Raw genomic sequence first — 27,987 nt, 5'->3', positions numbered from 1 at the left:
CCAGGATCCTCAAGAACCTGAGCCAGGGGGCAGGACATGGGAGAAGATAAGATGGCTTCAAGCCCACTGAGGTCACCCCTAGAGTGACCACTAGTCCACTCCTTAACCCCTCCCCACCAGCCCCACCATGAGAGACCTGAAGCAGTACACCATCGGACTATGAGCGCCAGAAAGGGCCTCTGAAAAACCCCAAGCCTTAGATTTCCATTTGGCAGTAGCTCCATAATTTCTGTGTAGGAGGGGATTAGGGGTGAACAGGCTGGTAGGAAGGAGGAATAAGGAGCTTATCCATTAATGCTAGCTGTGTTTAGAAACAAGCATATTATTTCTCTCCTAGTGTGTTTACTTGGGGTGGTTTTAGGGGCTGATGGGGGTTCTGGGCTGAGGGCTACACCTTCTCCTCTAGGTCATCCTTTGGCCTTGATACAGGTTCTGTTACCTAAAACCTGCAGGACCCTGGGCTAATCACCTCTCTCTAGTCCTGTTTCTTCATCAATAAGACTCAACTCAACTAATAGCCTTTCTCTTTAGGTGGTTGTAAAGGTTAAATTAAGTGATCCCTGGCACATAGTAAGCATTCTATTAATAAAGGGGCTGTTATCATTGTTGTTCGTTGTTAGCAGTAGTAGCATTAGCATTGGTATGATTGCTAATGAAGACACACACTCAGAGAGAAAGCGAACCATGAACAGACACCCCAATACAATATAATAACAGAATTGCTGCTGCTTTGGGGCTCTTCCTACAGGACAGAGGGATGGAGCTCGCCCACCCTGAGGTTCTCTTGCTTTTTACTTTGGAAGCTCTGAGCTTTCCAGCAGATATCACCTGTGCCCGGAAGGAAGCAGAGAATTGGACTTTAAAATTTCCTCTTCTGGCTGGGGCTGTGGCACCTGTCTGTGCCCTGCTAAAACAGATGGCAAACACTGCCACACAATTGGTGTCTTTATTCGTATTTGTTGACATTTCCCATGGGGAACTGTTGCAGGGAGAGGCAGGGAGGGCGGAGCAGGGAGCCATGGCTTGGTTTTCCTCCATCCAGTGGAGGAAGCAACTGGGAAGGGGTATATTGAATTGAATGAACAAGGGAACCTATGTGGACTGAGATGTATTGTGCAGTGACTTCAGACAACCTGAGTCCTTCTGTCAGGAAGTGCAGTTTCAAAGTGGGAAAAATAAAAAGACCAAAACAAAACAACAAAGTGCATATAAAGCAAACTGCTAATGTAGAGAAGGTTCTAAGGCAGCCAGCAGTGAAAAGTGTCTAGGGTGGCCATCTGGCCATGCCCTTATCCCACTGCCCCATGCCAAGCTGTTGGGCCACCAGTGGCCTCTTGAGGCAGTCTCTATTGGCTCCAAGGGTGCTGTGAGCCACAGAAGGTTGTAGAGAGAGAAGAGCCTGAAGTGTGGCAGCACCAGGGCAGCCCAAAGCAGGGCTGCATTGAAAATGTCAAAGTATGTCTTTAGGGGTGGCTCTGAGGGCTGGTGGGATGGGAGGGGGAAGGGCAGCTGGGAGGGTACAAATCAGCACCTATCCTGGGCACAGGGCAGAGCCACTCTCTGGATTCTTAAATTACCAGATGGGAGTGAGAACGCTGATTAACTACAGAACTGCAGGCAGGGCTGCCAGGCCCCCACGGGTCCCTCTGCGGTGCTCATGGCCGGGTGTGCAGAAGGCAAAGAGGAGGAAGGGCCTGTGCGAGCCCAGCCTGCTCAGCACCCCAGCCAGTCGGATTTGATGCTTCCAAACTTCACACTCTTCAGACTTTGGTTCTCCAGTTTCAGGTAATACATGTCATAGAAGAAGTAGCTGTGACCTGGGACAGAGAAAACAGAGAGGCTGTGACCACCTTGTCCTGATGTTCTGGCACACAGAAGGTTCTGGAGCTTTGAATGTCTGCATTACATACGGAAGAAGCTTTCAATACACTGACTGCCATGTGAGTTACATTTAACTCCAGCTAGTTTTGAGCCCAGGGCCGCATGAAGCAAAACTCTGCAGTTGGTTTGTGAAAATCTTATTAACACTTGTTGATGTTCTTATTGTTACAATTAATATTGGCAATTTAATTCTAAAAACATGGATTGCATTGCATATAACTCATGCACAGAAAACAATACAAATAATACATTAGAAAGGATTGTTTTGTTTTAATAAAACACCGTGGTCCCAGGGGAAAAAAATTTTTTTTTCTAGTGTGGCAGTCAATGTATTAAACCAGAAGAGACCTCTCTGGGACTGGAGGAAGAGAAATGCTGTGGAAATAAACTCTCTTGGTCCCTGTTAGCTCATCTCTAAGATGAGGATAAAGACACCAACCTCTTAGGGTTTGTGGTGAGGATTAATTTAGATAACACATGCTATTAATAATAATAATAAACTCCCCCGTTAGCACAAGCACCAAACTAAGCACTTTCCATATACCAGAGGTGGCAAAACAAGAGGCTTCCAGCCCTATGAAGCCCACAGATGGGTTTTATTTGGCTCACACAAGTTGTTTTGTTTTGTTTGTCTTTAAATCTGAATAAGTTGCCAACACGTAAACATCTGGAAAAGTCACATGAAAATACAGATTTCTGGCTTCTTTTAAAAACAACTGGACTATCTAACAACACAGCGCCCACCTTCTTGCAGGCCAATAATCATCAGAAACTGGGAAGCACCTGGCCCCTGTAAATGAGCCATGTGTTCTCTGGCTCACGGCAGACCCCTCCCTTCCCTATTGTCTGCCGCTGCCCGCTTCCTTCATTTGTGCTACCTGCCTGGCCCCTACAGAATTTGGAATCTGTGGCTCCTGACACACGTGATCTCATTTGCTTTTTTAAAAAACCCAGCACATAGTAGGTGCTTAATGGATATTCACTGTCGAAGATGATCCTTAATCTGGCGCCTGATTGGGCACTGCCTTTTCTTGGACGTGTAAGACTGTTAGCCACCGGAGGTCCAAGCTCTGTGCTCAGCATACAATAGGCAGTCAAAAAAAAAACTCGGTAGAGTTTAAATGGAATCTCTAAAAAGCCAAACTGGACTCATTTCTAGGGCCCTACAGAGTTCATAGAAACCTCCCCAGGAACAATTTTCCAGCTCCAAATTCTGTCCCTCGCTGATGCTGGGGTTTTATTCAGCAAGGAACCAGGGCAAACCGGGCTGAGCGGGGACCTTTGCCACATGAGCAACAGAGCATGACAAAGTTTGCCTTGTCTCAAACGGAGCCATCCCTCTGCTAATGGGAGGCGGCCACAAACGAGGCCTCCTGCAGGACGAGAGAGCGCCTGGACCAAACCCCAGAATGAATCCAGGGCAAGGAGCCCATGTCCCTCCTTCCCTCCCCGCTCCCGGCCTCCCGCCCTCTCTGGCCCTGGCTGCAGGCCCTGCAGCTGTGAGGGGCCTTTCTGGGCCTTACTTCCTGGAGCCAGGCCCAGGGAGCAGAGGTCAGGGGTCTGGACGCCGTCCCAGCCCCAGCTGAAGGGGCTGGTTTGTTTTCCGGGCGCCGCATGCCGCCGGGCACAATGAAGGAGTGTGTGCTAGCAAGGAGCTGGGCCCTGGCTAGGGGCGGGAGTCCTAGAAAGCGACAGGGGCCGGGTGGCTCACCACTGCCTTGCAGGTCCACAATGGCATCCAGGTTATCCGGGACGGCGTTCCAGGCGTCTGCGATGAGCTTGGGGAAGCCAGGATCCATTTTCTTCTTGACCTCATTGTATCTGTAAAGAAACAGGCAGGGTGGACCAGCAGGGCCTCTCGAGAGCCCTCTCCTCCCGCAACCTGGGTGGGGGGGCCCGCCGGTGGCTCCTGGGTGGGCCTGAGACCCCAGACCTAGCCCTGCAGCCTGGCGGCAGTGGAGGGACGAGCTGTCAGCCCTGAGTCCAAAGCCCAACTCCTCTACTTACTAATTACACGACTTCGGACAACCCCATAAAAACAATCTTGTGATGACTGCTGACAGTCACCAAGCACTGACTATGTGTCACCGCTTTCCCCACACACTTTCTCATTCAATCCTTACAATAATCCCACGACACAGTGACTACTGCAGCACCCATTTTACAGATCAGAGGCTTAGGAGCTGCTCCCAGCTTCTGTCTGGCTCCAGGGCTGCAAGTTGCCCTGTGAGCCTCAGTTTTGCCAGCTATAAAATAGGGTTATATTTAAGTTAGCGTATTTAATATATATTAAATAAAATAGCACGTGCAAAGCATCTATCCCCACGTCTGGTAAATAGTCATATTGAGTATTTAATGTCAGTTCCTTTACAAACAGATCCTGCCGTAGTCTGAGGAGCAACAGAGTAGGAGCCTGGGATGGGCCCTGCCCCATCTTTCTTTCACCGTGTGGCTCGGACAAATGGCTGCTTCGTCACCTGCCAAGCGGAGATGGCGCTCCGCGTCCGAGATGGCGGTGGCTGGCAGTGCGATGCCAGTGCGAGGTGGTGCACGTGAGTCCAAGGCCTGTTAGTCACAGGGCGGATCACAGGGCCGCAGCGCTGGCTGCAGCTCTCGGGGTGTGTCGTCATTCTGGGCTCTGCCTTTAATTAGGGCGAATACCTGGGCCATTAGGTGGCATGTCCTTCTCCCGGGCCAGCAGCACCTCTGTCTTTTAAAATCTTTTTGGAGAACTTTTTAAGTGCTAAAACGTTTGGCTTCCTTTGCTTCCCACTTCATTATTCTAGAAATATTTAATGGGTGCCCACTATGTGCGTGTGGATATCTCAGTAAACAAGATAAAGTCTCGCCGGCCTCATGGAACTCATTTTCTAGAAAGATCTGTTTGAATCCTGTCCTGGGAAAAGCCAGGCTTTCCTCTTTGCTGCCTCCTGGCGGGCTGTCTCCTTCCCACGGCAGCCTCGCCACTCGCCACTCCACCCCGGATGACGCAGCTGCCCCTGCAGGCTCCCTTCTGCGGGGTCTTCTCCCGCGGCCCATCATGCAGAAACTGCCAGAAAAGCCTTCCTCAACCCCAGCTGCATCGTAAGGCTGCGTCTTACACCACCTGCCATGCCCCCTCACGACCCAGGGCACCACGGTCCCCAGCTCAAATCCCCACCCATGTCACCTCCACTCGCCCCTCTAACTACATTCCCTGGGGTTATGGTGGCTCCGAGATGTGTCCCAAGCTTAAACTTGCCCTCGTTTCTTTCTCATTCTACCCACAGGAATCAGTCCCATTGTATAGATGAGGAAACTGAGGCTGAGAGAAGCGACCTATTTTGCTTCCAAGTTCTTTTCATCCAGAAGAATACAAGCACCACAGCGCCAGATGTCTGTTCTGAACGGGACCACATCTCTTCACTTTCCTCTCTGTCCCCATGATCTCTTTGAACAGTGTTTCCCACCCAGGGGCACACTGTTTTGAGGAGTTCTCTGTGACACTCTGGAACTTCTCTGCAGCTGTGGGGGCTGCAGTGAACAGCAGGTGTTCCAAACACAGTCATAGAAAGTGTCCCAGATTTTCTGTATGTGTATCTTTGAGCCACTTCAGACTCAGTTTCCACACCTGGACGAAGGGGCTAATGCTACCATAAGTGAGAAGCACAGGTGACGTGCACAGCCTCAGGCCTGGGCTGTGCTGCAGTCCCCGTATGGATAGCAACCATTATTCGATGCAGATGTGTTTATGTTTCTTGCCCTCCCTCTACTATAAGCTCCATACGGACATCGAGTGGTTATTTCTCGACCACTGTCTTCCTAGCGCCCAGCTAAGTGCCTGGCACAGAGGGGATGTTGAATCTGTGGGCTTAGTGGAAAATTCTCAAAGCAGGGACCAAGCACTCCCTGGCACGCAGGAGGCAGCTGCTCACCCTCTGTCCTCTGGGGCTCTCTCCCCCTCTCCAGCAAGGAGGTCTGGGGCCTTTGCAGACCCCACACCAGGGCCAAGGTCACAGGCTCATTAGACACCTCTCCTGGGACAGAGATCTGTCTCCTTCGGAAGCCCAGCCCAGAGCCTCTGATTGGCCCTTCAGCTCTGCCCCTTTTAGGGCAGCCCCAGGAAGGTTTCTGGGGACTGCAGAGCAGCCTGTCCATCCTGTCCCAGCTCACCTGTGGGAGGTGAGCTTGCTGTGGAAAAGGATTGGGAGGCAGACAGTCTGCCTGAAAACCCCGCGGGGCACTGCCACAGCCTGCATGTCAGTGTGTGTGTGTGTGTGTGTGTGTGTGTGTGTGTGATGTTCGTACACAGACACATCTGTTCTTGTGTGTTTACACCCACACAGCGTATGGGAGAGTGATTATGAAGTCCTTCCAACACCACGATTCGGAGATGCCGGGGCTTTGTGATTCTAAGATTCATGTGTCTGGGATCTGCGCCTCCCACTGTCCCCAGTTCCGAGACTGGGAGATTCAGAAGGGCCTGCGACGCTGAGATGCCATTCGCAGTGCGTGCTGGCGCCGGGGAGCATTCGGAGCCTGCGGGTAGAAAGCCCGCTCCGCGGTTTCCTGCCTCGCTGTTTTCTTTCTTGAGGCTTGAGATATCAATCAGCTTAGGTTGCTAAGTGTCTTAGCAATGTGTCTGGAATTCCGCCCTGACTGGGGCAGGCGTGGGACAGAAACAGCTTCTGAATGCGGGGGCAGGGGGAGAAGAGAGAGAGGCCTTGGGAAGGAAGCACCATTGCTCAGGGGTGGCGCACAGAGTGGCGGGGAGTGCCCTCTGAGTAGCTCCTGGGTGGCGTCCCAGTGCAGTGGCAGCCGCAGCATGAGTGTGGGGATGCTGGGAAGGCGGGCACGGAGAGACACCGTGAAAACCCCTCTGCCCACCCCACTGACCAAATGACCCAGAGGACATAGCGGAGGGGACTGGGTTAGAAGACAGGAGAAGCAGCTATATCCTGGTTCCGTGCCAGCACACTTTTATATAAATAATTTGGACAAGTTATTCAATGTCTTTGGACCTCAGTTTCCTTATCTGGAAAGTATGAAGAATTATAATCAAACTCCTGAGGTTTAAGCTGCCTCTCACGGACCGTTCCTGGATATTGGACTCCTTGGCCCCTTAGCCTTGACCATGGCCTCTCGGAACTGGACCCCTCCCTGCAGATGACCTGGAGCAGGTGACCTGCTTCCCTACTGCTCCCCTGCCAGCGTGTGCCCACAGCCCCTGGGCCTGCTGTGGGCCTGCCAGAGGGCGCCTGTGGCTTCCAAGGGGCTTGAATGTGAATGGCTGGGGCACCCAGCTCTCAGTTCTCTTCATATTGTGCTGTCTGCATCCTTGCTTCTACGACCCCCATGTCTTGGAACCCCACAACCCCGGGTATAGTATAGTGTAGTGAAGACTAGCATGTTCTCAGGGGGCCAGAATGCCAGGGTTCAAATCCCAATCTGTCCCTGGGAGTGGTGGCTCACTCCCCTAATCCTAGCACTCTGGGAGGCCGAGACTGGAGGATTGCTTGAGGTCAGGAGTTTGAGACCAGCCTGAGCAAGAGCAAGACCCCGTCTCTACCAAAAATAGAAAAAAAGTAGCCGGGTGCGGTAGTTCATGTCTGTAGTCCCAGTCAGTTCCTTGGGAGGCTGAGGCAGGAGGATCGCTTGAGCTCAGGAGTTTTAGGCTACAATGAGCTATGATGATGCCACTGCATTCTAGCCTGGGGTGACACAGTATGACCCTCTCTCAAAAACAAAAACAAAACAAAAAAATAAAACAACAAAAAACAACCAAAAAAATAAATCCCATCCTGTCACTACCTGGCTGTGTGACCTTAAGCTAGTTACTTAACCTTGCTGAACCCAAGTTTCCTCATGTGTCTAATGAGGACAATAATAATACCCACTTCACAGAGCCCTTGGGATAGCGCCTGGCATAGCATCAGTAGCAGAGTTATTCTCTTTAATTACCCCTTCTTCAGTGAGTTACCCCCAAATGTGAGAGTCCAGACCAGACACAGGCCCAAGCAAAAGACTACTGAAAAGGGAAAGGAGATTCTGACCGAGATTCTATCAGAGGGGCTGCAGCCCGGATAGGTTAGGGATCAGGGCGTAGGCCTCGGTGGCCCACCAACCCCTGAACTTGACCCCGGGGGCACAATGGCGCCTCAGCATGCCTTCTGCAGCTCCAGGCAGCCAGCCACGCTGCCGTCCTGTCTACCTCCCTCTCTCACCTCCAGAACTTGTTCCCAGCGAAGATGTACGTCTTCTTGTTCTTGCTCCAGTTAAAAGCAGCGTCCACCCACTGCAGGTCAGCGGGCAATCCCAGGCTGGTCAGAGGCTTGGGGTAACCTCGCTCCAGGGTGCTGGCAGAGTAGACCCAGTACTCGTTCCCTGCAGTGGAAGCAGAGGGTGTGGCGCGTTGGTGGCTGATGTTGAAATCCCCCAGCCCAGCCTGCTCCTCCTGTCACCTGTCTGCCAGCGGGCCCCGCTGCGCCCATTCTCAGCAGGGCACAGCTTCCTGCTCACGGCTGGGCTCAGTGCCCAGAATCAGGGCTCACACGTCGTCGGGCGTTAGGAGTTGATTAGAGAAGGTGCCCTGCCGAGGAGGCCAGTGGGGGAGGGGCCAGCCCACGCTCTCTCGCTGGTGGCACACCCTGGGGGCCACACCTGCCAGGAAGAGGCACCTTTCCTGACTTGCAGAGGTGCCCTGTGATCACCCTGGGGTGGAGGAGACGGGAACGGGTGGGCAGGACATCGAGTCCGCACAGTCTTGGCTGAGCCTGTGTCTCCTTTAGGAAGCCTTTCCTGTGATCCCACCTCAGCCCGTGGCAGGGACCCCGGGTGCTCCGATCATGGTCCTTTCTGCGCTCCCGTGTCCAACACCCGGCTGTCTCCCGAGCAGTCTGCGAGTGACAAGGGGACAGGGGCTGCATTCCTGGGGCCTGGCAAAGCCAGCACATGGTCCATGTTCAGGTCAGTATTGGATGAGCAGGGCTTCCCAAACTTTGGTCATACAACCCTACCTCGATGATTTTTACCACTTCTAGAGAGTCCTTCTATGATCATTTACTTAATATTTTGGTTTTAGTGAATTCATTTTGAAATCTTTAAAAAAAAATAAATTTATTTTTCAAAATTTCTTGGTTGTCTAAATATCATTTATTGAATAATCCATTTTTGTCCTGGTTTGAAACATCACCCTATCATAACTAACTAACCTAAGTTAAAATGAATTTGTGTTTCAAATGAAAACTAAAAACAAGGCGGTTTTGTAAAAATTCACACCAAAACCTGCCAAAGGCTCTAGCACTAGAAAGGTGAGAGAAAGACACAAACACACACACACACTCACACACACACACACACACACATACACACACACACACACACACACAAACACACACACGGCTGTTAGAGATACACCAGCACTAAACTGACTTTTTTTTTTCTTCTAGAAAAGGAATCAGAGGGATTGAAAAAGAATTAAAAGAAAATGGAAAATGCACCCTGCGAGTTAAGGCTATTTGATGCTGGGTGTCTGAACCCGTCTCCTGGAGGAATCCAGCTCTCTGGGATGACGTGCAGGAATGGATCATCAAGGAGAGGGAGCGCGCACAGTGCACAGGAACTGTGGTCTGCGGGAGAGAGCGTGGGCCCCGCAGCAGCCCTGTGTCAGTGCCCCGTGGAGCGGGGGCGGGGCAGGACCCGTCCCACACACCTGCAAAGAACACGGCCTTCTCCTCCTGTGGGGCCTCGTACACAGCATCGATCCTTTCCGGGAGCTCAGGCCAGAATGTGGCCACCAGCAGGGGCCCCATGGGCTTGTTACGTGGCGTCACTGTCCGCCAAATGAACCTGGGGGAGGGCGGGGGACACAGGAAACCACACCTTCAGTCTCTCTGCAGCTTGCAGCTCCAACCACAGGTGCCTCCCAAGCCCACCCGGAATCATCCCGGTGACGAGTCCATGATCGGAGGGGCAGGCAAGATCAAAGGAAGGCCAGAAGGGGACTGGAGAATGGGCAGAGTTCCCCTCTGCAAGATGCACCAGCCCCCTTTCCTTCCTCCCCCCCGCCTCCTCCAGGAAGCCTTCCCTGTCTACTTCTGTCCACACTGTGTTCTCCCTCCTCTAAGCCTCTCCAAGTCGTCAACACTGAGTGCCTGGGACGGCAGTGTGTGTTGGTTTGTCTTATTTCTCCTATTTAACCTGACGCCAACTGAGACAGGGGCTGATGGCACTCAGAAGTGTTTCCTGGATTGAAATGGAATTGATCTGTGCACACTGGCAAGAGTAAGAGCTATCACTTGGTGAGGGCCTACTGAGTGCCAAGCACGTTATGTGCCTTGTTACTGAATTCTCCCAATAGTATAAGATAACATGTGCTCCTGGCAGTCTACCCAGCATCTGTTATCTATTTCCTTATTATCCTTCCTTGCAGAACTCCACATCTATGACCCATCCTTCACCTCCCCACACCCTGTGTCCCCAGTCCCCATGAAAGGAGTAGGTACTGAGTAGTCTAAGCCACTGGTCCTCAAAGTGTGGTCCCCGGAAGAGCAGCCTCAGCGTCACCTGGGCCTCGTTAGAAATGCAAATTACTGGGTCCTTCCCGAGATCTATGGATCAGACTCTGGGCTTGGGGCCAGAATCTGTTTTAACAAGCCTTCCAGATGATTCTAATGCATGCTGAAGTTTGAGAACTACTAGTCTAAGCCAGTCAGAGCTTTGCACTCCCTGTCAACTATTATTCATTCAGCAGTTGCCGTATGACTTACACTGGCCTGATAAAATTGAACAAACAGACCTGTATTGCACATCTGGAATCTGTGTGTGTGTGTGTGTGTGTGTGTGTGTGTGTGTGTGTGTCTTTCTTTCTCCTGATGGATGTGGGCAGGGATCGTAGCCCCAAAGTGCCACTGGCAGCCATTTTGTAACCATGAGGGCACCCAGCCTTGGGATGAAGTCTGTGTAGAAGTTGGCAGTGGACAAAGACAACAAGTCACTGACCATCTCTCTGTCCCTGCAGGCAGCCCTACCCCTGGACTTTATACCACGTGAGAATAATTGTTCCCCACCGTTGAATGAAGCTGGGTCGAGTTTGGTGTCATGGACAGGGTGTCTCTTAATTGCAGCAAAACCTGATACAGGAGGCTATCACAATCTTTATTTGGCAAATGAAGCTCAGAGAGGTAAAGATTTAATGACTTAGTTATTTCTAAGTTATTTCTTAGTCACTAAGATTCAAATCCAGATCTGACTCCAAAGTCTGAGTTTAATCACCCTGCGAAACTATCCTTCTTGTTCCCCCAGTGCTGACACCAATTTTTGCACATGATTGGTGCTTCAATATTTACTGATTCATTCAATGAGCCCATTAAACACTCAGTAGCTTCCTTTTGAAAGAACTTGTGATGTGGCAGGCCGGGGAGGGCTCCCATCTAGGCCTCTGCACCCTCTCCCAGGCTCAAGCATCTCAGATCTGCACGTGGTAAGAAGTTCTCCAGGGAAAGGACACTGGGGATCCCTGTGACGGGGCTGCAGGGCAGCACTGCTATCTGCTGTTCCACATCCTTGCTTGGGCATTCGCGGCCCGGTGGGACTGGGATTCGCATTGCACTCTGAGTCCCACTCTCATGCATTCTTGCCACCTCCCTACCGGCCAGCAGACCCTGCGAAGGACAGAGAACCTGCACCCCAGCACCTGGCCCAGTGTCCAGAGCAGAGAAAGCCCTTCCTGAAAGTTTCTGGAACATCTTCTAACCTCACCATGCTCTCTGTTCCTCCCTGCCCTAGGCCAGGAACTTTCCCATTCCGTGGCTTGGCTTTGCAGTTCCCCCTGCCTCAGACACCCTCCCTGCCTGTCGCCCCCCATCACCGTCCACCAGAATCTTGTTTCTCCTTTAAAAAGCCTCTGCTCAGATGCTGCCTCATCTATGAAGCCTTCCTTGGCTGGGACGCGCCCACAAAAGCATCTTGCTGATGCCTCTGTGATCACATTTCTTTCATTCTGCCATGTGTTACTGTCTAGTTCTCTCTGCCTCTATTTCCCAAACCAGACTGGCAATGTACAAACTTTAATGTGCATCAGAATCATCGGGTGAATTTGCTAAAATGCAGATTCCTGGGGCCCACCTCTAGAAATTTCAGTCGGAGGAGGACCTGGGGCTGGGGGCAGAAAGCCAGACTTTTAATATCGGTACTCTGGGTCTGCAGTCCTCAATCTGGTACTGGTCCATGGGCTGTTAGGAACTGCGAGCACAGCAGGAGACGAGCGGCTAGTGAGCAGCGAAACTGCATCTGTGTCTGCAGCCGCTCCCCATTGCTTGACTCACTGCAGAAGCTCCGCCTCCTGTCAGATCAGCGGCGGCATGAGATTCTCATAGGAGCGCGAACCCTACTGCAAACTGCGCATGCCAGGGATCTAGGTTGCGGCTCCTTGTGACAACCTGATGCCTGATGATCTGCGGTGGAGCTGGGGCGGTGATGCTAGTGCTGGGGAGCAGCTGCACACACAGATGATCATTAACAGAGAGGTCTGACTGTGTAATGAAGGTAAGGTGCTTGAATCATCCCAAAGTCACCACCCCTTCCCACCAGCCAGGGAAAAATTGTCTTCCATGAAACAGATCCTCCTCGGTGCCAAAAAGGCTGGGGACCGCTGCTCTAGGTGGTTCTGGTGTAGATGGCCCGGGTACCTGTTTTTGAAAACCCTAAACTAGACATTAAGCAGTGCCTCTGCCTCCCTCTCCCACCTATTAAAGCCTAGCAAAGTATTTGGCACAGTAGATCCCAAATAATTATTTTTCCATAATAATAGCTAATATGACAGAATACACTTACTTTGCATCAGACATTGTTCTAAGTACTAAATTCACCTAATCCTTACCAACCCATGAAGCTGGTTGGAATATCAGCCCCATTTTATAGATGAAGAAACCAAGGGACAGAGAAGATACTTAACTTGCCTATGATCATGTAAACATTAAGTAGCAGGTCCAGAATCCTAACCCAGACAATCTTGACTCCAAAGTCCATTTTCTTAACTACTACACTCTTTAAATGGATGAAAGGATAGATGGATAATGGATGGATGGATGGATGGATGGATGGATGGATGGATGAAAGGATAGATGGATAATGGGTGGACGGATGGATGGATAATGGATAATGGATGGGTGGATGGATGGATGATGGATGAATCGATGTGTGAATGGATGGAGGAATGATGAAAGGATGGATGTCATGATGGATGGATAGATGGATGATAGACAGATGGATGAATCCTTTGATGAGGCCCTAGGTACTGCCTGCCATTCCCCAGGGGGCTCTGGAATTAGGGTGAGTCTCAGCCTTTGTCAACTGAGTGGGGGCCTTTATCTACAGCACAAAGGATACTGCCTCTCTCCACCCAGTGGTCACTCGCTACCCATACAAAGAGCAATTTGGCCATTTAAGGCCATGGCCACAGAAGGCCTGTGGTAGACTAAATTACTGTTCCCAATTCTTCCCTCCATCCCTGTTTTGGAATGATACATCTGTGTGTGCTGCCATGTGACTTTGTAGTCCCCTCGTCTAGGGCAGGGGTCGGGATTGACCCCGTGAGTGGAGGCTTGAAAGGTGTCTGTGTGGTTTGATGCAGCCTCTTGCACCCTGCCATCCGCCACGAGTAGCCACTGTTCCCAGGGAAAGGAGTGACATGCAGAGTGCACCCGAACCCCAACTGCGGCCAGGACCCAGGACACCCAGTAGGCCCACAGACCACGAAGGAGCAAATGGGATGCTCGAGCTTAGCCACTGAGATCTGGAGGTCTGGAGGTTGTCTGCGGCACAGCAAAAGTGCCTGATACAGGTCACTCTGTGAACCCCCAGGGGGGTCCTCAGCTGAGGGGGGGCACAAGGATAACGAGGAAAGGGCAGAGGACAGGGACAAGCAGGAAAGAAGTAAGCTCCTGCACTCACCGGTCCTTGAAGAAGAAGATCTCACCACGGATCTGAGCGATGCCATCAAAGACAATGTCCTGTTTGCAGAGCTCGGGAGTGACAGGTCCCAGCGTGGGGGTGGGGCCGGTACCAGCCTCAGTGTCAGGGGAGGCCCCTGGGGGAGGACAACAAACTTCAGACTCTCCCTAGTTCCAGGGGTTCTACCCACCAGGCTGAACCCACGGGGCTGCCCACCCACCCTGCAAAGGGCCTGAAGGAATCGTATTCTGGCTGCAGTGTGAGCCCATTAGGGTAAAGAGAAGGTGCCTGGACTTGGAAAGAAACCAGAATCCCGTGGCCCTTTGTGCTTTATAAATGCGCTTTACTGACATCAGTCCTCTCTGTATCCCTGCGAGCGGGTAGCATTATTGCACCATTTTACAGATGAGGAAACTGAGGCCCAGAAAGGTTGAGGATTCAAATGCAAAGCTCAGATTCTTACACCCAGGGTGGTCAGGGGGCCGCTTGTGTGTCCAGCACCAGGAATGTGGCACTTTCTCAAGGATTAATGCCTTCACTCCTCATGTTACCAGCCACCTTTTAGGGATGAGGAAACTGAGTCCCAACAGGCAAAGGTCATTCAATCTCTCGCAGCTGGTGCGTGGCAGAGGCCACACTCGAACCCAGCACCTCTCAGCCCAGATCCAGGGTCCTTTCCTGAGTCCAGTGTTCCCAAACGTCATCACTCAGCCACCTCTTGCGCTACTTCGGCCTGGTCCAGGTACCACCAGAACCAGTAAATATTTAACTTTTTTTTTTTTTTAAAAAAATGGACCGATTTTTTAAAACTCTAGCCTCACTGTAAGCACTAATGATAAATCATTGGTTTTTGGCACTAGTAGTTATGTTCCTATTACATATTAAAATAAAAACACATTATAAAAGCTAGAAACTTTCACCCCCATATCATGGTCATTCCACATGCTGGAAAATTCTGCTCTTACTTAGTTAACTCTCCTGGACTCTAAACCCCACTCAGCTGCTTAAACTGGTGTGACCACGGGCCAGAAAGGTTGCCTTTCTCGGGACTCAGTTTACTCACCTAGGAATGGAGAGCCCTAGAGATGGGGGCCAGGAGGGGCACGATGCCCATGTTGCTCGGAAGGAAGGGGTTGCCCCAGTGTCCCCGTGGAGCACTGCTCCAGCTCCCCAGGACTGGGTCTACACCGCCACCTCCCACACTGTCCTTGTCCCTGGCAGTCCTGGATAGCGGGGACCTCGCTGCCTCCACCCCCTGGACCTCCATCCCGAGGCGCATGGTCTCCCCAGACCCCAGCCAGAGGCCCCCGGCTGAGATTTACCGTAGAGCTCCTGGATGCCCTTGATGTCGTCCTGGGACAGGCGGAAGTTCCTGGTGAAGGTGTAAATGGGCGCCATCAAGGCCCCGGGGTCCTGGGAGTGCTCCAGCCCCATGGCGTGGCCAAACTCGTGGGCTGCCACGAGGAACAGGCTGTACCCTGAGGGCCGCAGGCAGGGACGGGGGTGGAAAGACAGGGAGAGAGATGACAGGGGAGTCAGGACCTGGCCCAGTGAGGGAGACTTTTGAGGACGTCCCCACAGTGGCACTGAGGGCCCTGGGAGTGACACAGAATTTCTCTGGAAATTCTGGGATTAACACACTATGCCTACTGCTTCCAGGTGGGGCCAACCAAAGTCCTCTTGTCCCTCTCCAGGGTAGGCTGCAGGTGTGCTGTAAAGGAGGAGGACAGGTGACATCTACAAATACTCAAAGTCCCATTTGTAAAATTTCATGCTTCCTGTCTTCTTGTGTTTACCTATAAAGACCAGGGGCAAAACCTGTCCTTTGGGTTCTCTGAAGAGGGAAGAGGACAGGGAAAAGCTGGCCCCATGGCGCCACCACTAGTGACCCAGGGAAAGCAGTAGGAACCGTTCCCACTTGGAGTGGTCACCCAGGCTCAGCCACGGACAGTGAGCAAACCCTACGTCACACCCTGTTGTGGGATCAATGTGTTGTCCCCACAAAAGATTTTTTCAAGTCCTAACCCTGGGGACCTGTGAATGTGACCTTATTTGGAAATAAAGTCTTTGCAGATGTATTTAAAACGAGATCATATTGGAATGAAGTGGGCTCTTAATCCAACATGGCTTGTGTCCCTATAAGAGGAAGGACACACAGAGAGGCACAGACACGGAGGGGAGGAGGCCACGCACGTCATGACACAGGCAGAGACAGGAGTGACGCAGCCTTCAGAGGGAACATGGCCCTACTGATACCTTGATTTTAGACTTCTAGCCTCTGGAAGCAAGGAAGAATAAACTTGTGTTGCCTTAAGCCACCGGTTTGTGGCACTTTGCTATGGCAGCCCTAGGAAACTGACATTCACCCCAGGTGAGCCACTCGGCTCTGGAGCCTTGAACCACTCAGGCAGATGGAGAATCCACCTGCAGGTAGAAGGCTGGAGAGAGCAGGTTAGAGCACGACATGTTCCAGCACAGAATTTGTGTAAGGAAATCTTCCCTTGGCCAGCCTCTATCGCAGGCACTTGCCAAGTACTCCCCACTGTGAGTAAACACAATGAAAGTGACACGAGGCTAGTTCCGGCAGGCCCCGCACCAGCCCCCTCGCCTGCCATCCCGGGCCAGCAGGGAGCTTTGAGCCCGATGACCCTGGACCCTGAAGACTAGAATGGGCACTGGGCCCTGAGCACCCAGCTCTCTGCACTGACAGCCCAGTAAGGTCGCAGGCTGTCTCGGGGTCACTGTCCCCCCCAGCCCAGGAGTCCTGGAGGGCAGAGAGCTGTCCCAGCCGGCTGTCCTCAGCACCCTGTGCTGACGAGGACCCGCCACCTACACCTTGGCAGAGGATGGTGCCGATGGGGCAGGCAGGGCTCGGGGGCCCCCGGGCTGCATGCACCGTGGGGTCACAGCAAGCAGGAGGCTACTCCTTTGGCCTCTCATCACTGCCCACCAGCTCCTGAAGGCATCGGGTTGGAGTGGGAGTGCCCCTTAGGAGAATCATCTCTCCAGGGCAGGGTGACCTGTGCCCAGAATTCAGACGTTTTTAGTAGCACCAGCTCGGCCCAGGGCGCGGCTAAGGAGGGAGGGAAGAGCTGTGTGTCCTCAGGGGTGTCGATTCCACCCAGGAGGTGACTATGGGGTGACCGGGCTCTGGTCTTGGAGGCTGTGTCTTCACCTGCATGGGCATTAACTTGGCCCCGGTGGGCGGGGCTGGGAGGAGGCGCAGTGTCTACACCGGGGTAGGTGGGTGTCTCAAGGGCAGTGTCTATGCTTGAGGGGGGTGCGGTCTCAGGGAGGTTTCCAGCCCAGGTTTGGGGGTGGGGGCAATGTCTAGTGTCCCTGCTCTGTGGCCAGGGCCGCATACCTTGGTCGGGGCAGAAGCCCCACTTGCGGTCGTCATCATAGCTGGCCGAGGTCGAGCACCACATCTTCCCGTCACTGCGGCCAGCGCTGGTGCAGCTGTCATACTTTTTGCCCAGGAAGGTGAAGGGGAAGACGCAGGGGGCACCTTCTGAGTTCCCGCCAACCGTGGACATGGCTGTGGGGTCAGGGACATGGGTCAAGGGCCATGAAGGCCACCCCCAGGGAACAATGCCACGATGCCGCCATTAACAAATCACACCTACCGAGGACTCGCTCGGTCCCAGGCACTGGATCGAGTCTGTGCACACCTCTCAGCCCACCCCCAAACAACCCTGTGCAGCAGGGAGCAAATGTCACCCCCAATTCATGGATGGGGACCCTGGAGCTCGAAGAGATTAAGCAACTCGCCTGAGCCCACTCTGCTAGGAGGCATCGGAGCGAGATTCAGACCCAGGCAGCCACTCAGAGCCATAATTAGCCTCCCATGGATGGGCAGCAGGGCCAGAGGCAAGCGGGGCTGGCCAGAGTTGGTGGCACCAGCACACCCCCCTCGACTGGGATCCCCAACAGGCAGGTCCAGGGGAGACCAGTCTCTGTGTCTGCTGCACAAAGTGTGTTGAAAGGGAAGAAAGGAGGGAGGGATGGAAAGGAGGAAAGGAGGGAGGGAGGGAAGGAAGGAAGGAGGGAGGGAAGGAGGGAAGGAGGGAGGGAAGGAGGGAAGGAGGGAGGGAGGGAAGGAGGGAGGAAGGGAAAGAGGGAAGGAGGGAAGGAGGGAGGGAGGGAAGGAGGGAGGAAGGGAAAGAGGGAAGGAGGGAGGGAGGGAAGGAGGGAGGGAGGGAAGGAGGGAGGGAGGGAAGGAGGGAGGGAGGGAAGGAGGGAGCGCCTAATGAGAAACAGAGACTAAAAGATGGAGACACAGATTAGCAAGGGCAGGAAAGAGAGACTGCAAAGTCAGAGAAGGGGAGAGAGAAACAAAACACTGATCAGGGAGGAAAGAGAAAAGGGCTGCAGGTCAGTCGTAGGGTCCTGGGCGGGCCTGGCGTTTAGGCACCGCCAAACCTGCTGAACTGGCTGGTGGTGCCCAGTGTCTGCTCTGCCTGGGTGCCCAGGCCGTACAGGCTGGTAAGTACCCTGACTCCCACCCCTGTCCTGGGGGAATGGGGGGTCTTGTGGTTTTCCATTAGATAGCAGGCCGCTGGACCCTGGCGGGGAGCGGCAGCGACACCCACCGGTCTCCGGGCAGAAGCCGTACTTCTTGTCGCGGTCATAGTCCTCTGTGGTGCTGCACCAGCGGTAGCCGTCCGTGCGGCCCTCGGTGGTGCAGCCGTCGTAGGAGGTGCCCTGGAAGCGGAACGGGAACTTGCAGGGCTGTCCATCGGCGTTGCCACCCATGGTGAACAGGGCTGGGGTGGGGAAGAGAGGGGGGGATGCGAATGAGAGAGAGACACCTGCCTGGGCATAGTGCTGGCTGGCCACCTCCCAGCTGGTTCACACCAGTGAGACTTGTGTTGTTTTAACATTAAAAACTCTCTCTTACAGGTTGGTAGAGAACCGCCTCTCTGCGCTCCCAGAGAGGACCCCTGCCTCCCTGGGCAACCCAAGCCCTCCCCTGGGACCTTATGGATCCCCAGCAAGGAAAGGGTTAACAACTGGCACACGGCAGGGCCCTCCAGAACCCTGCCCCCAGCCCAGGGCCACTGTCCACTCCGCCCGGCCCATGCCCCACATCATGGAGATTGCTCATATATCATCCACGGTGGGCAGAACTGCAAGCCTTTCTCCGTTTGACAGATAAGGAAACTGAGGCTTGGAGAAAGCTGGTTCTGGAACTGCTCAGGGTCACAAAAGAAGTGGCTGAGGGCTGGAACTGAACACCACAGAACACAGAGTCTCTCTCTCTCTCGCTCCTTCTCTCTGTCACTCTCAAACACACACACACACACACACACACGCACACACGCACACACACACGCACACACACGCACACACACACACGCACACATGCACACGCGTGCACAGAGAGGAAAGCTTCACCTCCTTTCAACCCAGGCCCTTGCCCAGATGGCCTTGTGGCCGTCCCTGCAGCGGGGAGACAAGGGGAGACAAGGAGGGAGGGAGTGGGAGGTCGTGTCTCTGGGAACCTTTTAATACACACTCCAGGCTCCCACTCTGACCTCCCCAAGACTGGGCCATGGCTAGAGAGCTGGGGAGAGAGTGGGGGTCAGAGTCTGGCCTGTCTGTCTCGGGTTCTCTCCCGGCTCCCCCAGCCTCTCATCCACCCCAAGGCTACAAAATGGTGCGTCTCTGGAATTGCCAACCAGCAAAACCACAGTGCGTAACAAGGACCATCTGTGCACAGCGGCGCCAGAGGTGACCTCACCAGCCCCCATTAACTCCACCGTGGCCAGAATGGGGCCCAGTCCCTGGCCTCCCACTGCAGGACTTGGGGCCCCCCTGTCCTCACTTCTCCCCTCGCCCCCCACCGCCAGCCAAGAGAACTTGTCTGCAATGCCAGAAACAATGGGACCTAAGAAAGGGGCAAAACTGAGCCCAGACACCTCGGTGGCCTCAGAGTGGGGAAAGGCAAACAGTTAACCTTGACTGATGCCAGCCTCCTGCCCCTGGCCTCCCATGAACTGCACTTCTACCTCCCAGGAAGCCCCTGTGTCTTCCCGAACACCCCACAACACGATGGCCAAGATCAGACGCTGACTCAGCAGTCAGCAGGGGCTGAGTAACAAGAACCTCTGCCCCGAGACCTAAACACGTGCGTGTTGTGCGCGTTTGCACCTGGCTAAACACCAAAAAACGGCTCATGTCCAATGCAGGGAAAAACCCTTCCCAAGCTGATGCAATACAGCTGTTTTCACTTCTATTATCAAGGCGTTCAGTTCTAATCAGAGGGTTGACACATGGAAGGGTTAACGTCACCTGAATCCCTATTGGGAAATGTTAAGATACAGAAAATATTTTTTCTAAAAACTCTCTGACTTATTAATGGTGAATGGCTTGAACTCTTGCTTAATATCAAGTTTAGCTTTGGTAATAAAAGCGTAAACAGGAAGACACTTAACTAGCTCTTTGTTTCTTTCCTTCTGTCTAGATGGTTGGTGCTCGGTGCTCTGTTGCAATGGGGTCAGATTCACAAACATGTGAAATTACAGCCCCAAAGACATATTTGGACTAAAAAGTCTTCATGGGATGGAGAAGAAGGTAGGATTTAGCAATTAGATTTTTCTCCTATTTTCTCCAATTTTCTGGGCTTTCAATTGCCAGAGCTATCAAATATAATGACTTGATTGAGTATGAAGTTATAACACTGTGTTTTTGTGACTTATGATTATGAAGTGGTTTTTTTAAAAAAAGGATTGAGTATGTCAATACCCTTACCCATCACCCCTTTTTAAACCCTTACATGGTTTCAAAATCTCTGAAAATGTTATGTGTCAAACACTGACAAGCACACACACACAAATATTAAGTCAAGCCTAATGTATTTGTCAAGACACAGATGCACACACAAGCTAGACAGAGTGAAGGAAGAGAAAGACAGAGCTCAAGAGAGGCAGATGGCATGAGCCCCATGACCACACTCACTAGCAGAGTTAGCCTGAGGACCAGTCGGGCGCAGTGGCTGAAATTCCTGGGTTGGCAGCCCCAGGCCAGGGTGGGGTCCAGCCTTGGTCTGAGTCCTGCCTCCCCATCTGGGCTTTCCACCCGTCCCCAAGCCTCTCCTCATGCCCTTGAACCCTCGGTCTTGGCTGGAGGGTAGAGACTGGTTCTAGAGCGAACCACTGGGAAATCTAATAGTTCTAAGTTCATTCTAATGGATGCTAGAAAAAAAATCATTAGCACGTCAAACCTCTGATTTCACAAACATTGCTAGTGGCGAGATTTCAGAAAACCCGAATTGACTTAATCAAAGTATTAAGAAAAGAATGGCGCAGGTGGGAGAGACACGGGACAGTGGGACCTGAAGGTAGGGCTTTGTGGGGACGCCGGTTGCCTGGCAGTGCCAGTTCTGGGGAGGGTGGAGGGAGGGGCCTAGCAGGTAGCAGGGGACCCTGGAGGGCTGAGGGGACAAGCCCGGGGCCAGGCGATGCTCACCTTCGTGGGGGCAGAAGCCGTACTTGCCGTCCTTCTCGAAGTTGTAGGTGGTGGAACACCAGAGGAAGCCGTCGCTGCGGCCGGTGTCGGTGCAGCTGGAGTACTCCTTGCCGTCGAACAGGAAGGGGAACTTGCAGTACTCCCCATCCGCATTCCCGTACTTCACACGGACCACTGGGGGCAACAGACGGTGGAGGTTCTACCTCTCCAGGTCTTTCTTTGGAGACCAGGAACTTCCCTTCCCCTCCCATCTCTCTCTGGTGCAAGTAGATGGAGACTTGGAGCTTCCCAGGGTTGCCAGGGAAGCCACAGCCCTTGTTGCTAGGGGACAGGAGGCATGCAGAGGGCTGGAGAGGAGGATTGGGGCATGCACAGGGTCCCCCCTTTCTTACCTTGCCCTTCTCCCAGGGTCCACAGCTCATCATCATCAAAGTGGGAGTCTCCCCCGACTCCGGTGCCCGGGGCGAAGGCATGGGCCAGGAGCCCGTCCTTACCATCGAAGGGGTAGCCGTCTCCGTGCTCTGAAACACACCCTGCGTCTCAGCTTCTAGCTGCCCCAGCTGGACCCTGAAACCCACCCAGCACCTCAATCCACATGAGGAGTCCTTTAGACCTCCTAGCCTCTGTCCGCCTCCTCATCCCATTGGGGTCATCCAGAATGGGGAACACGGGGACTCCGTAGAGGTTTGCTGGCCTCGTGGTCACCATCCTATGGTCTACACTGCTTCTTCAAGTCTGCTCGGCCCCCAGTGTCTATACCACCTTTCTTTGCTGTCTACACTACCAGCACGATGCTATGCCTGCCCATATACCCACACTGCCACACCAGTGACCCCACCCTGCACTCTCACTGTCCCCACTGTACCTTCTACCCTCCTGTCCTCACTGACCCCTTGGCCATATCCTACCTTCAGGTCATACTGTCATCAATATCTGAAGCACTAACCCCCAGGCTACTTTGGCACCAAGGTCCACACCACCCACCCAATGTCTACACTGTTTTCTGGACCTGCGTCCTTTACCCTTATCCCTAAACCACTCAGTGTCTACACTACCTACCTTCGTGCCTGTGCTACTGCCAGTGTTCACACTACCAACTTGCGTGGCCACCTTGACCCTGGGTTCTATTACGCTTACTCTCATGTCTACACCGCTCCATTGAGCCTGACCCACTCTCCTATCTACAGTTCCTTGGTGTCGGCCAGCATCATCCAACAGGACTTTCTGTGACGATGGGAATAGTCTTCCTCTGTGCCACCCAACCCAATAGCCACTAGTCTTGTGCGGCTACTGAGCATCCGAAATGTGGCCATCGTACCCAAAAACCTGAATTTTAATTTTCTTTTGATTTTAACTAATTTAAATTTAAATAGCTATATGTACCTAGTGGCTGCCACAGTGGACAGTCCAGCAGGAACGTACGTACTTTAGGCTGATGGTGCCTCCCGGTCACACCATAGTGCACTGCCTGCCCCCACATTGACACGGCTCCCCAGTGTCTGTTCCCACCTAAACCACCTCCAGTGTCTACACCTTCTGTTCTGCTATCTGAGCTGCCCTCAGGACCCCTCACCTCTCTAGGTCCCTATCACCCCTTGTCTCTGCACTGACGCCCTGCCAGCCCTCTGCTGCCTACCCCAGCGGCCAAAGTTGATCATGATGTCAGCCTCTCCATCATGGATGCGAGAAAACCGCAGTGGGGTCACGTCACTCCAGACTTGGAAGGCACGAGCGAAGGCATCATCCACCGTCTCTGGGTCCAGATCCGGCGTGTACCCAATGATCCTGGAGGTGGTGGAAATGCATGTGAGTGCACATGCATGTGTGCGAGCGTGTGTGTGAGTGTGCATGGATACGTGCAAATGCGTGTGTACGTGCACGAACATGCAAGTGTGTGCACAAGCATGTGAGGAGTGCAAATGCGTGTGCATGTATGTACATGTGTGCAAGTGGAGCAAGGAGCACTGCCAAGAACGGGCCCGCCCAGAATGCCTTGAGGTCCCCTGGCGTTCCAGACCAGTCAACCTTTGCAAACCCTAACTCAGGAGTCCCATCTCTTGCTTCTAGCTGGCAAGGTAAGGACATAAATAGTGCATATGGGACACAGGACAAAGATCTCACTGTTGGAATCCGACACCAGACATACAGAGCAGAGCTCTCAGCCCAATTAGCAACCAATTATAACAGCTCTATGATATAAGAGCCCAATTAGCAGCCAATCATCAAGTTCCCTCTGCCTGCCCCAGTGACCCCATCTAATAATATTATGATGACTAACATTTATTACACTCTTGCTATGTGGCAGCCCTTTATATAAGTGCAATCTAGCTTAGCTCCCCAACCTACCCAACGAAGAAGGGTCTTTTTAGCCCCATTTTGTAGATTGGAAAGCCAACACTCACAGCACTGAAAAGTAGGTCAGTGCCTCGCAGCTAGTAGGTGCCAGACTCAAGTTCAGGTCTGTCTGATCTATTTCCTAAGAACTTTGGATCCAAACTCCCTAAGATGTCAAGAGCTCACAAAGAATCCCTCATGGGTTGCCTGAGTGGGAAGAAGACAAGGCCCAAGGAGACTCCGTGCCCCTCAGCCCAATGGCCCAGCCTCCCCGCGCCCGGCCTTGGCACCTGTATGTGATCTGGTTCTTGTCCCACTTGGGCTTGCGGGGGAAGAAGTTGTAGTTGGCCACATCTGGGTTGCCACAGCGTGGCTTCCGCATGGTCTCGATGGTGCGCTGGTCAAGGTCACCTGTCTGTGGCAGCCCAAAGAACTTCTGCATCTTCTTTAGTGTGTCCTTCAGTACAAACAGGTTGCAACTCTTCTTGGGGCAGCCATAGAAGGTGTTCAGGTATTGCTGGAAGAAACGAACGCCCAAGGCAGGCAGCCACATTAGGGTGGCATAGTGTCAACCCAAGCAGGCTGCAGCGACGCCGTCCAGCCCCATAGTCCAGACAGGAATGCTCTAGGGTCCTAAGAGCATGGGGTGGAGCCCTGGGTCCCCAAACCAGTGCTATCACACAGTAGCTGAGTGACATAATAGCTGTAGAGAGAGCATGGCTACTACATACATGTTGGTGCTGGGTGCTGACTATATGCACAGGCACTAAAGTCAGTATCTGTTGACTCATTTAATGCTTACAGCTTTATAACATAGACATATTATCCCCATTGCACAGAGGCAGAAACTAAAGCACAGATAGGTTAAGAAACTTGCCTAAGATCACACAGCTCACAAATGGCAGATCTGGATTTGAGACCAAGTAATCCGGTTCCAGAGCCCATCCTAGGAGCCAGGACACTCTAGCACCCTTGCTTCACTTCCAACATCTCATTTATGCACCTAACAGTTGGTGGCTTAGGGAGTATTTCCCTCTCTTTGTCTTATAGACAGATTCAAGGGCTATGTGCGTGGGTTCTGGTAGCTGATAGACCTGTGTCTGGTAGCATATAGACCTGTGTTCAAATCCTGAATCTGCTATTTCCAAGAAGAAAATGGTCTTGCCCTTCAGGGGCTATACAACTGTCTCTGCCCAAACAGAGGCCAAAACTGAACAGGCCTCTGTTGGTTCCTGGTTCAGGAACCAACCAGCTTGTTTATTTATTCAAAGAATACTCTCTGACACCTGCCACGTGCCAAGCTCCATACTACTGCTGGAGATAAATTGGTAAACGAGATAGACAATTTTGTCTCTAAGGTTCAAATCCCAGTGCAGGGAGGCTGATAAATCACAGATAAATGCAAAATTAAATATGTGATAAACGCTGTGATGCAATGGTGAAAGGAGCCAGAAGATCTCATGACAGTGGCTCTAACCTTGTTGGGGGCAGTTAGGAAAGAGAAACAGAGCGTGCGACAGTAATAATCATATGAGCATAATGATGGCTAATGTTTACTGAGTGCTTACCACGTGCCAGGCAAGCCTCTAAGATGACCTCCCCTTTAACCTGGAGATAGATACCATTATTATTTCCAGTTTGCAGATGAAGAAACTGGGAACTTAAATCACTTGCCCAAGATCACTAGGCCAGTCAGGTAGGGCACCCAGGCCTTGATGTGAAGCCAGTGGGTGCAAGTCCAAAGTCATCACACCTCCATGACATTACTTCTGGGCAGCGTGGACTTCCCTTGGCTGGAGAAGGTGTGGATGGGGACTCGAGTGGCTTTGTCATTACCCTCCAACCAACAGCTACATGATTGCCAGTCAGTTCCAGACCCTTGAGAAAAGCAGCCCATTAAAAATGTAAGGAAGTCCCCCAACCCACCCATCTATGCTGGGAAAGGATGGGGGCTGGGAGAGGGTTCGTGTCCGGTCCTAGAGGGTGACCAAAGAGTGTGGGAGCACTGCCCTGGACAGGTTGGGGAGAAGTTAAATCACTTGGGTGGAGGCCAGGGTGGCTGAGGCAATAGATGTTCTATGGGCGGGAGAAGACATCCTAAGGGGTCCCCAGCCCTCCGCGCTTACAGGGTGGGAGGTAAAGTCTTTCAGCTGCCCCCTCCTCAGTCTCTGCTTAAGTAGCGCAGCGGCAAGGGTGCCCCTGGAGCCAGGCGCGCTCAGGCTAGCAAAACAACATCTGAGCCTTAGCTCCGGAGCCCCGCCAGGAGGGAGGGCTCTCCCACTCTAGCAGGGCGCAGTGGGAGAGCCCGCCCCACGCGCCAGGGGCCCTCCTGCGCTGGCCTCTCCCTCCTCCCGCCCGCCCGGTCAGCCCTCTCCTTCTGTCCCCAGATCTCCTGTAGAAGCTCGAGGAAACTTTCAGAGGCCCAGCCCTTGACGCTCCTGGCCAACATGCCCATTAAGCCAGACGGAAAAGATGCGCTCGCCGCTTCCCTCCAGCCTCACTTATTTAACAAGCGGTCCCCTCAGGCTGTTTATCCAAGGCCCCTCTCCAGATGTGTGCCAAAGGTTCCCAGAAGTTTGCCAAGCCCCGCTTTGGCCAGAGCTCCCTCCCATTCTCAGGCATGTAAAAATTTACCCAAACTGTCTGCTAAAGTACCCTTCCCCAAGCTCTCCATTTGCAAAAAAAAAGAAAGCCCCCTTTAGCTGTTTGCCAAAGGCCTACCAAGACGCTTGCCAGGGACCCTGTCGCCAAATCCCCAGATGTGACCAAAAGTTGTTTACGAAGCTACTCCCCATGCCAAATCCCCCAGATCAACTAGACAAGGACCCCTTTATTCACAAAAGGGCCCCTTTGCATCAGTTTGCCAAAGCACTCGTCTCTCCTCCCCCTCCGGTCGCTCGCCCCTTGCTGTGTCCTGAAGGCTGCCAGATTGTTTATCAAAGGTCTTCTGCGCTCACCAAAGCTTCCCGATCACTCCAACAGCCGGCCTAAGACCCCCAAGCTCCTCCCCACGCTGCGCGCCCACTGCGGAGGGGCGAGGGAGGGCCCCATTCCGTGCCTCCGAAGTTTGTCTAAACTTGGCTATTGAGGCCAGCGGAGCAACTCACCACAGCCAACTCTTTGTCCGTTTTGGGGGCGACATCGCCGGGGAACTTGATGATGGGCGACGGCGCGGCGGCGGCGCGGCCCAGCAGGCAGCTCAGGACGCAGAGCGCCCGCAGGGGGCCGGCCAGCGCGCCCCGGGCCGCTCGTGCCTCCATCGTCGCCTCCCGGCCCCGCGTCGCCCGGGGATCGCTGGCTCGGGGCTCCTGGCCGGCGCAGCCCGGTTGGCGCCCGCTCGGCCGCGCAGCGCTGGCGGCCGCCTGCTCCGTCGCCTTGGCTGCGCCCGGCTCAGCGGCTCATGGTCCGACCCCGCGCTTCGGCCCGCGCCGCCGCCGGCCCTCGCAGGTCCCGGAGATCCCTTTGTATGTTCAAAGCCCCAGATGCGCAGCCTCCAGCCACCGCCGGAGGAAGTCTGGATGCGGCGGAAACAAGGGAGGGCGGCCGCCAGATGTGGCCGGCTGGGCTGGGAGGGCTCTGGCAGCGGGGCCGGGGGAGGGAGAGGGGGCTCACTCGGGCCCGCCCTTCCTGGCCCCACCCACTCGCCCTCCCCCTCTTTTCTCCTCATTTTTCTTTTCTCTGGCTCTTTTCTCTGGCTCTTTTCCCGGCAGCCGGCTACCCCAGGCCTCTGCGTCCAAAGCCAGGGCGCGACCTCTGTACCCCACTTCCCCCACTCGCGATCCGGGCGCACCGCCTAAGGGTCCCCTTTGGGAAACATCTGGCGCTATCGCTCTAGGCCCTTGACTTGGGGAGATCGGAGGTATTTGGAGGGATGCCCGGGGCCAGGACACCCTGCACTCCCTGGGGTCAGGGACTCTCGGAAGAAATGGTCAGAAGCAGATGGTCAGAGCCATCGTTAGAGGGTTAGAGGCAGAGATTTTAGATGTTCAGAGCTGGAGACAGAGGGAGAGGTGAGATGAACAGAGATGGAAAGAGATGGATGCAAACACAACGTGGAGGGTCCCAGCTTGCTCCTTCCCTCCTTCCTTCCTTTGTTCCCCGAATATGTGAGCATTACCTTGGCCTTAGGCATAGCACCAGATGCTATGCTTTGCACTTTGCACTTTGGGGTGGTGCAAAGCAGTCTTGGTCTCAGCCCCTGAAGAATGTCCCCTCCCTGTCTGTGGAAAGACAATTAAGTAGGGGAGAAGCTGTGATGGGGAACTTCAGCAGGCCATGGGAGTGCCTGACCTCAGACCAAAGCTAGCTAAGACAGTCAGGGGAGGCTTCCTGGAGGAGGTGACTTCTGAGCTGAGGCCTGAAGAGCTAAAG

The 27,987-nt window shown here is 53.4% G+C and overlaps 1 protein-coding gene across 1 annotated transcript; it reads right to left on the bottom strand.

Moving 5' to 3' along the window:
- Positions 1-927: 927 nt before the first annotated feature.
- On the bottom strand, positions 928-27,188 carry MMP2 (matrix metallopeptidase 2). The gene is made up of 13 exons (XM_012755949.2): positions 26,724-27,188; positions 23,907-24,133; positions 22,919-23,067; positions 21,675-21,803; positions 21,283-21,456; positions 18,405-18,578; positions 17,177-17,350; positions 15,135-15,290; positions 13,813-13,948; positions 9,572-9,708; positions 8,085-8,244; positions 3,593-3,702; positions 928-1,817 (listed from the first exon to the last, which is right to left on the bottom strand). The coding sequence occupies exons 1-13, from the start codon at positions 26,874-26,876 to the stop codon at positions 1,714-1,716; spliced, it is 1,983 nt and encodes a 660-aa protein (XP_012611403.2). The 5' UTR covers positions 26,877-27,188; the 3' UTR covers positions 928-1,713.
- Between the last annotated feature and the right edge of the window lie 799 nt (positions 27,189-27,987).

The sequence above is a fragment of the Microcebus murinus genome, chromosome 20 (assembly GCF_040939455.1).
Source record: "Microcebus murinus isolate Inina chromosome 20, M.murinus_Inina_mat1.0, whole genome shotgun sequence".
In the NCBI taxonomy this organism is placed as follows: domain Eukaryota; kingdom Metazoa; phylum Chordata; class Mammalia; order Primates; family Cheirogaleidae; genus Microcebus; species Microcebus murinus.
Note: the sequence above shows the minus strand (reverse complement) of the source record. Positions and strands in the feature narration are given on the sequence as shown.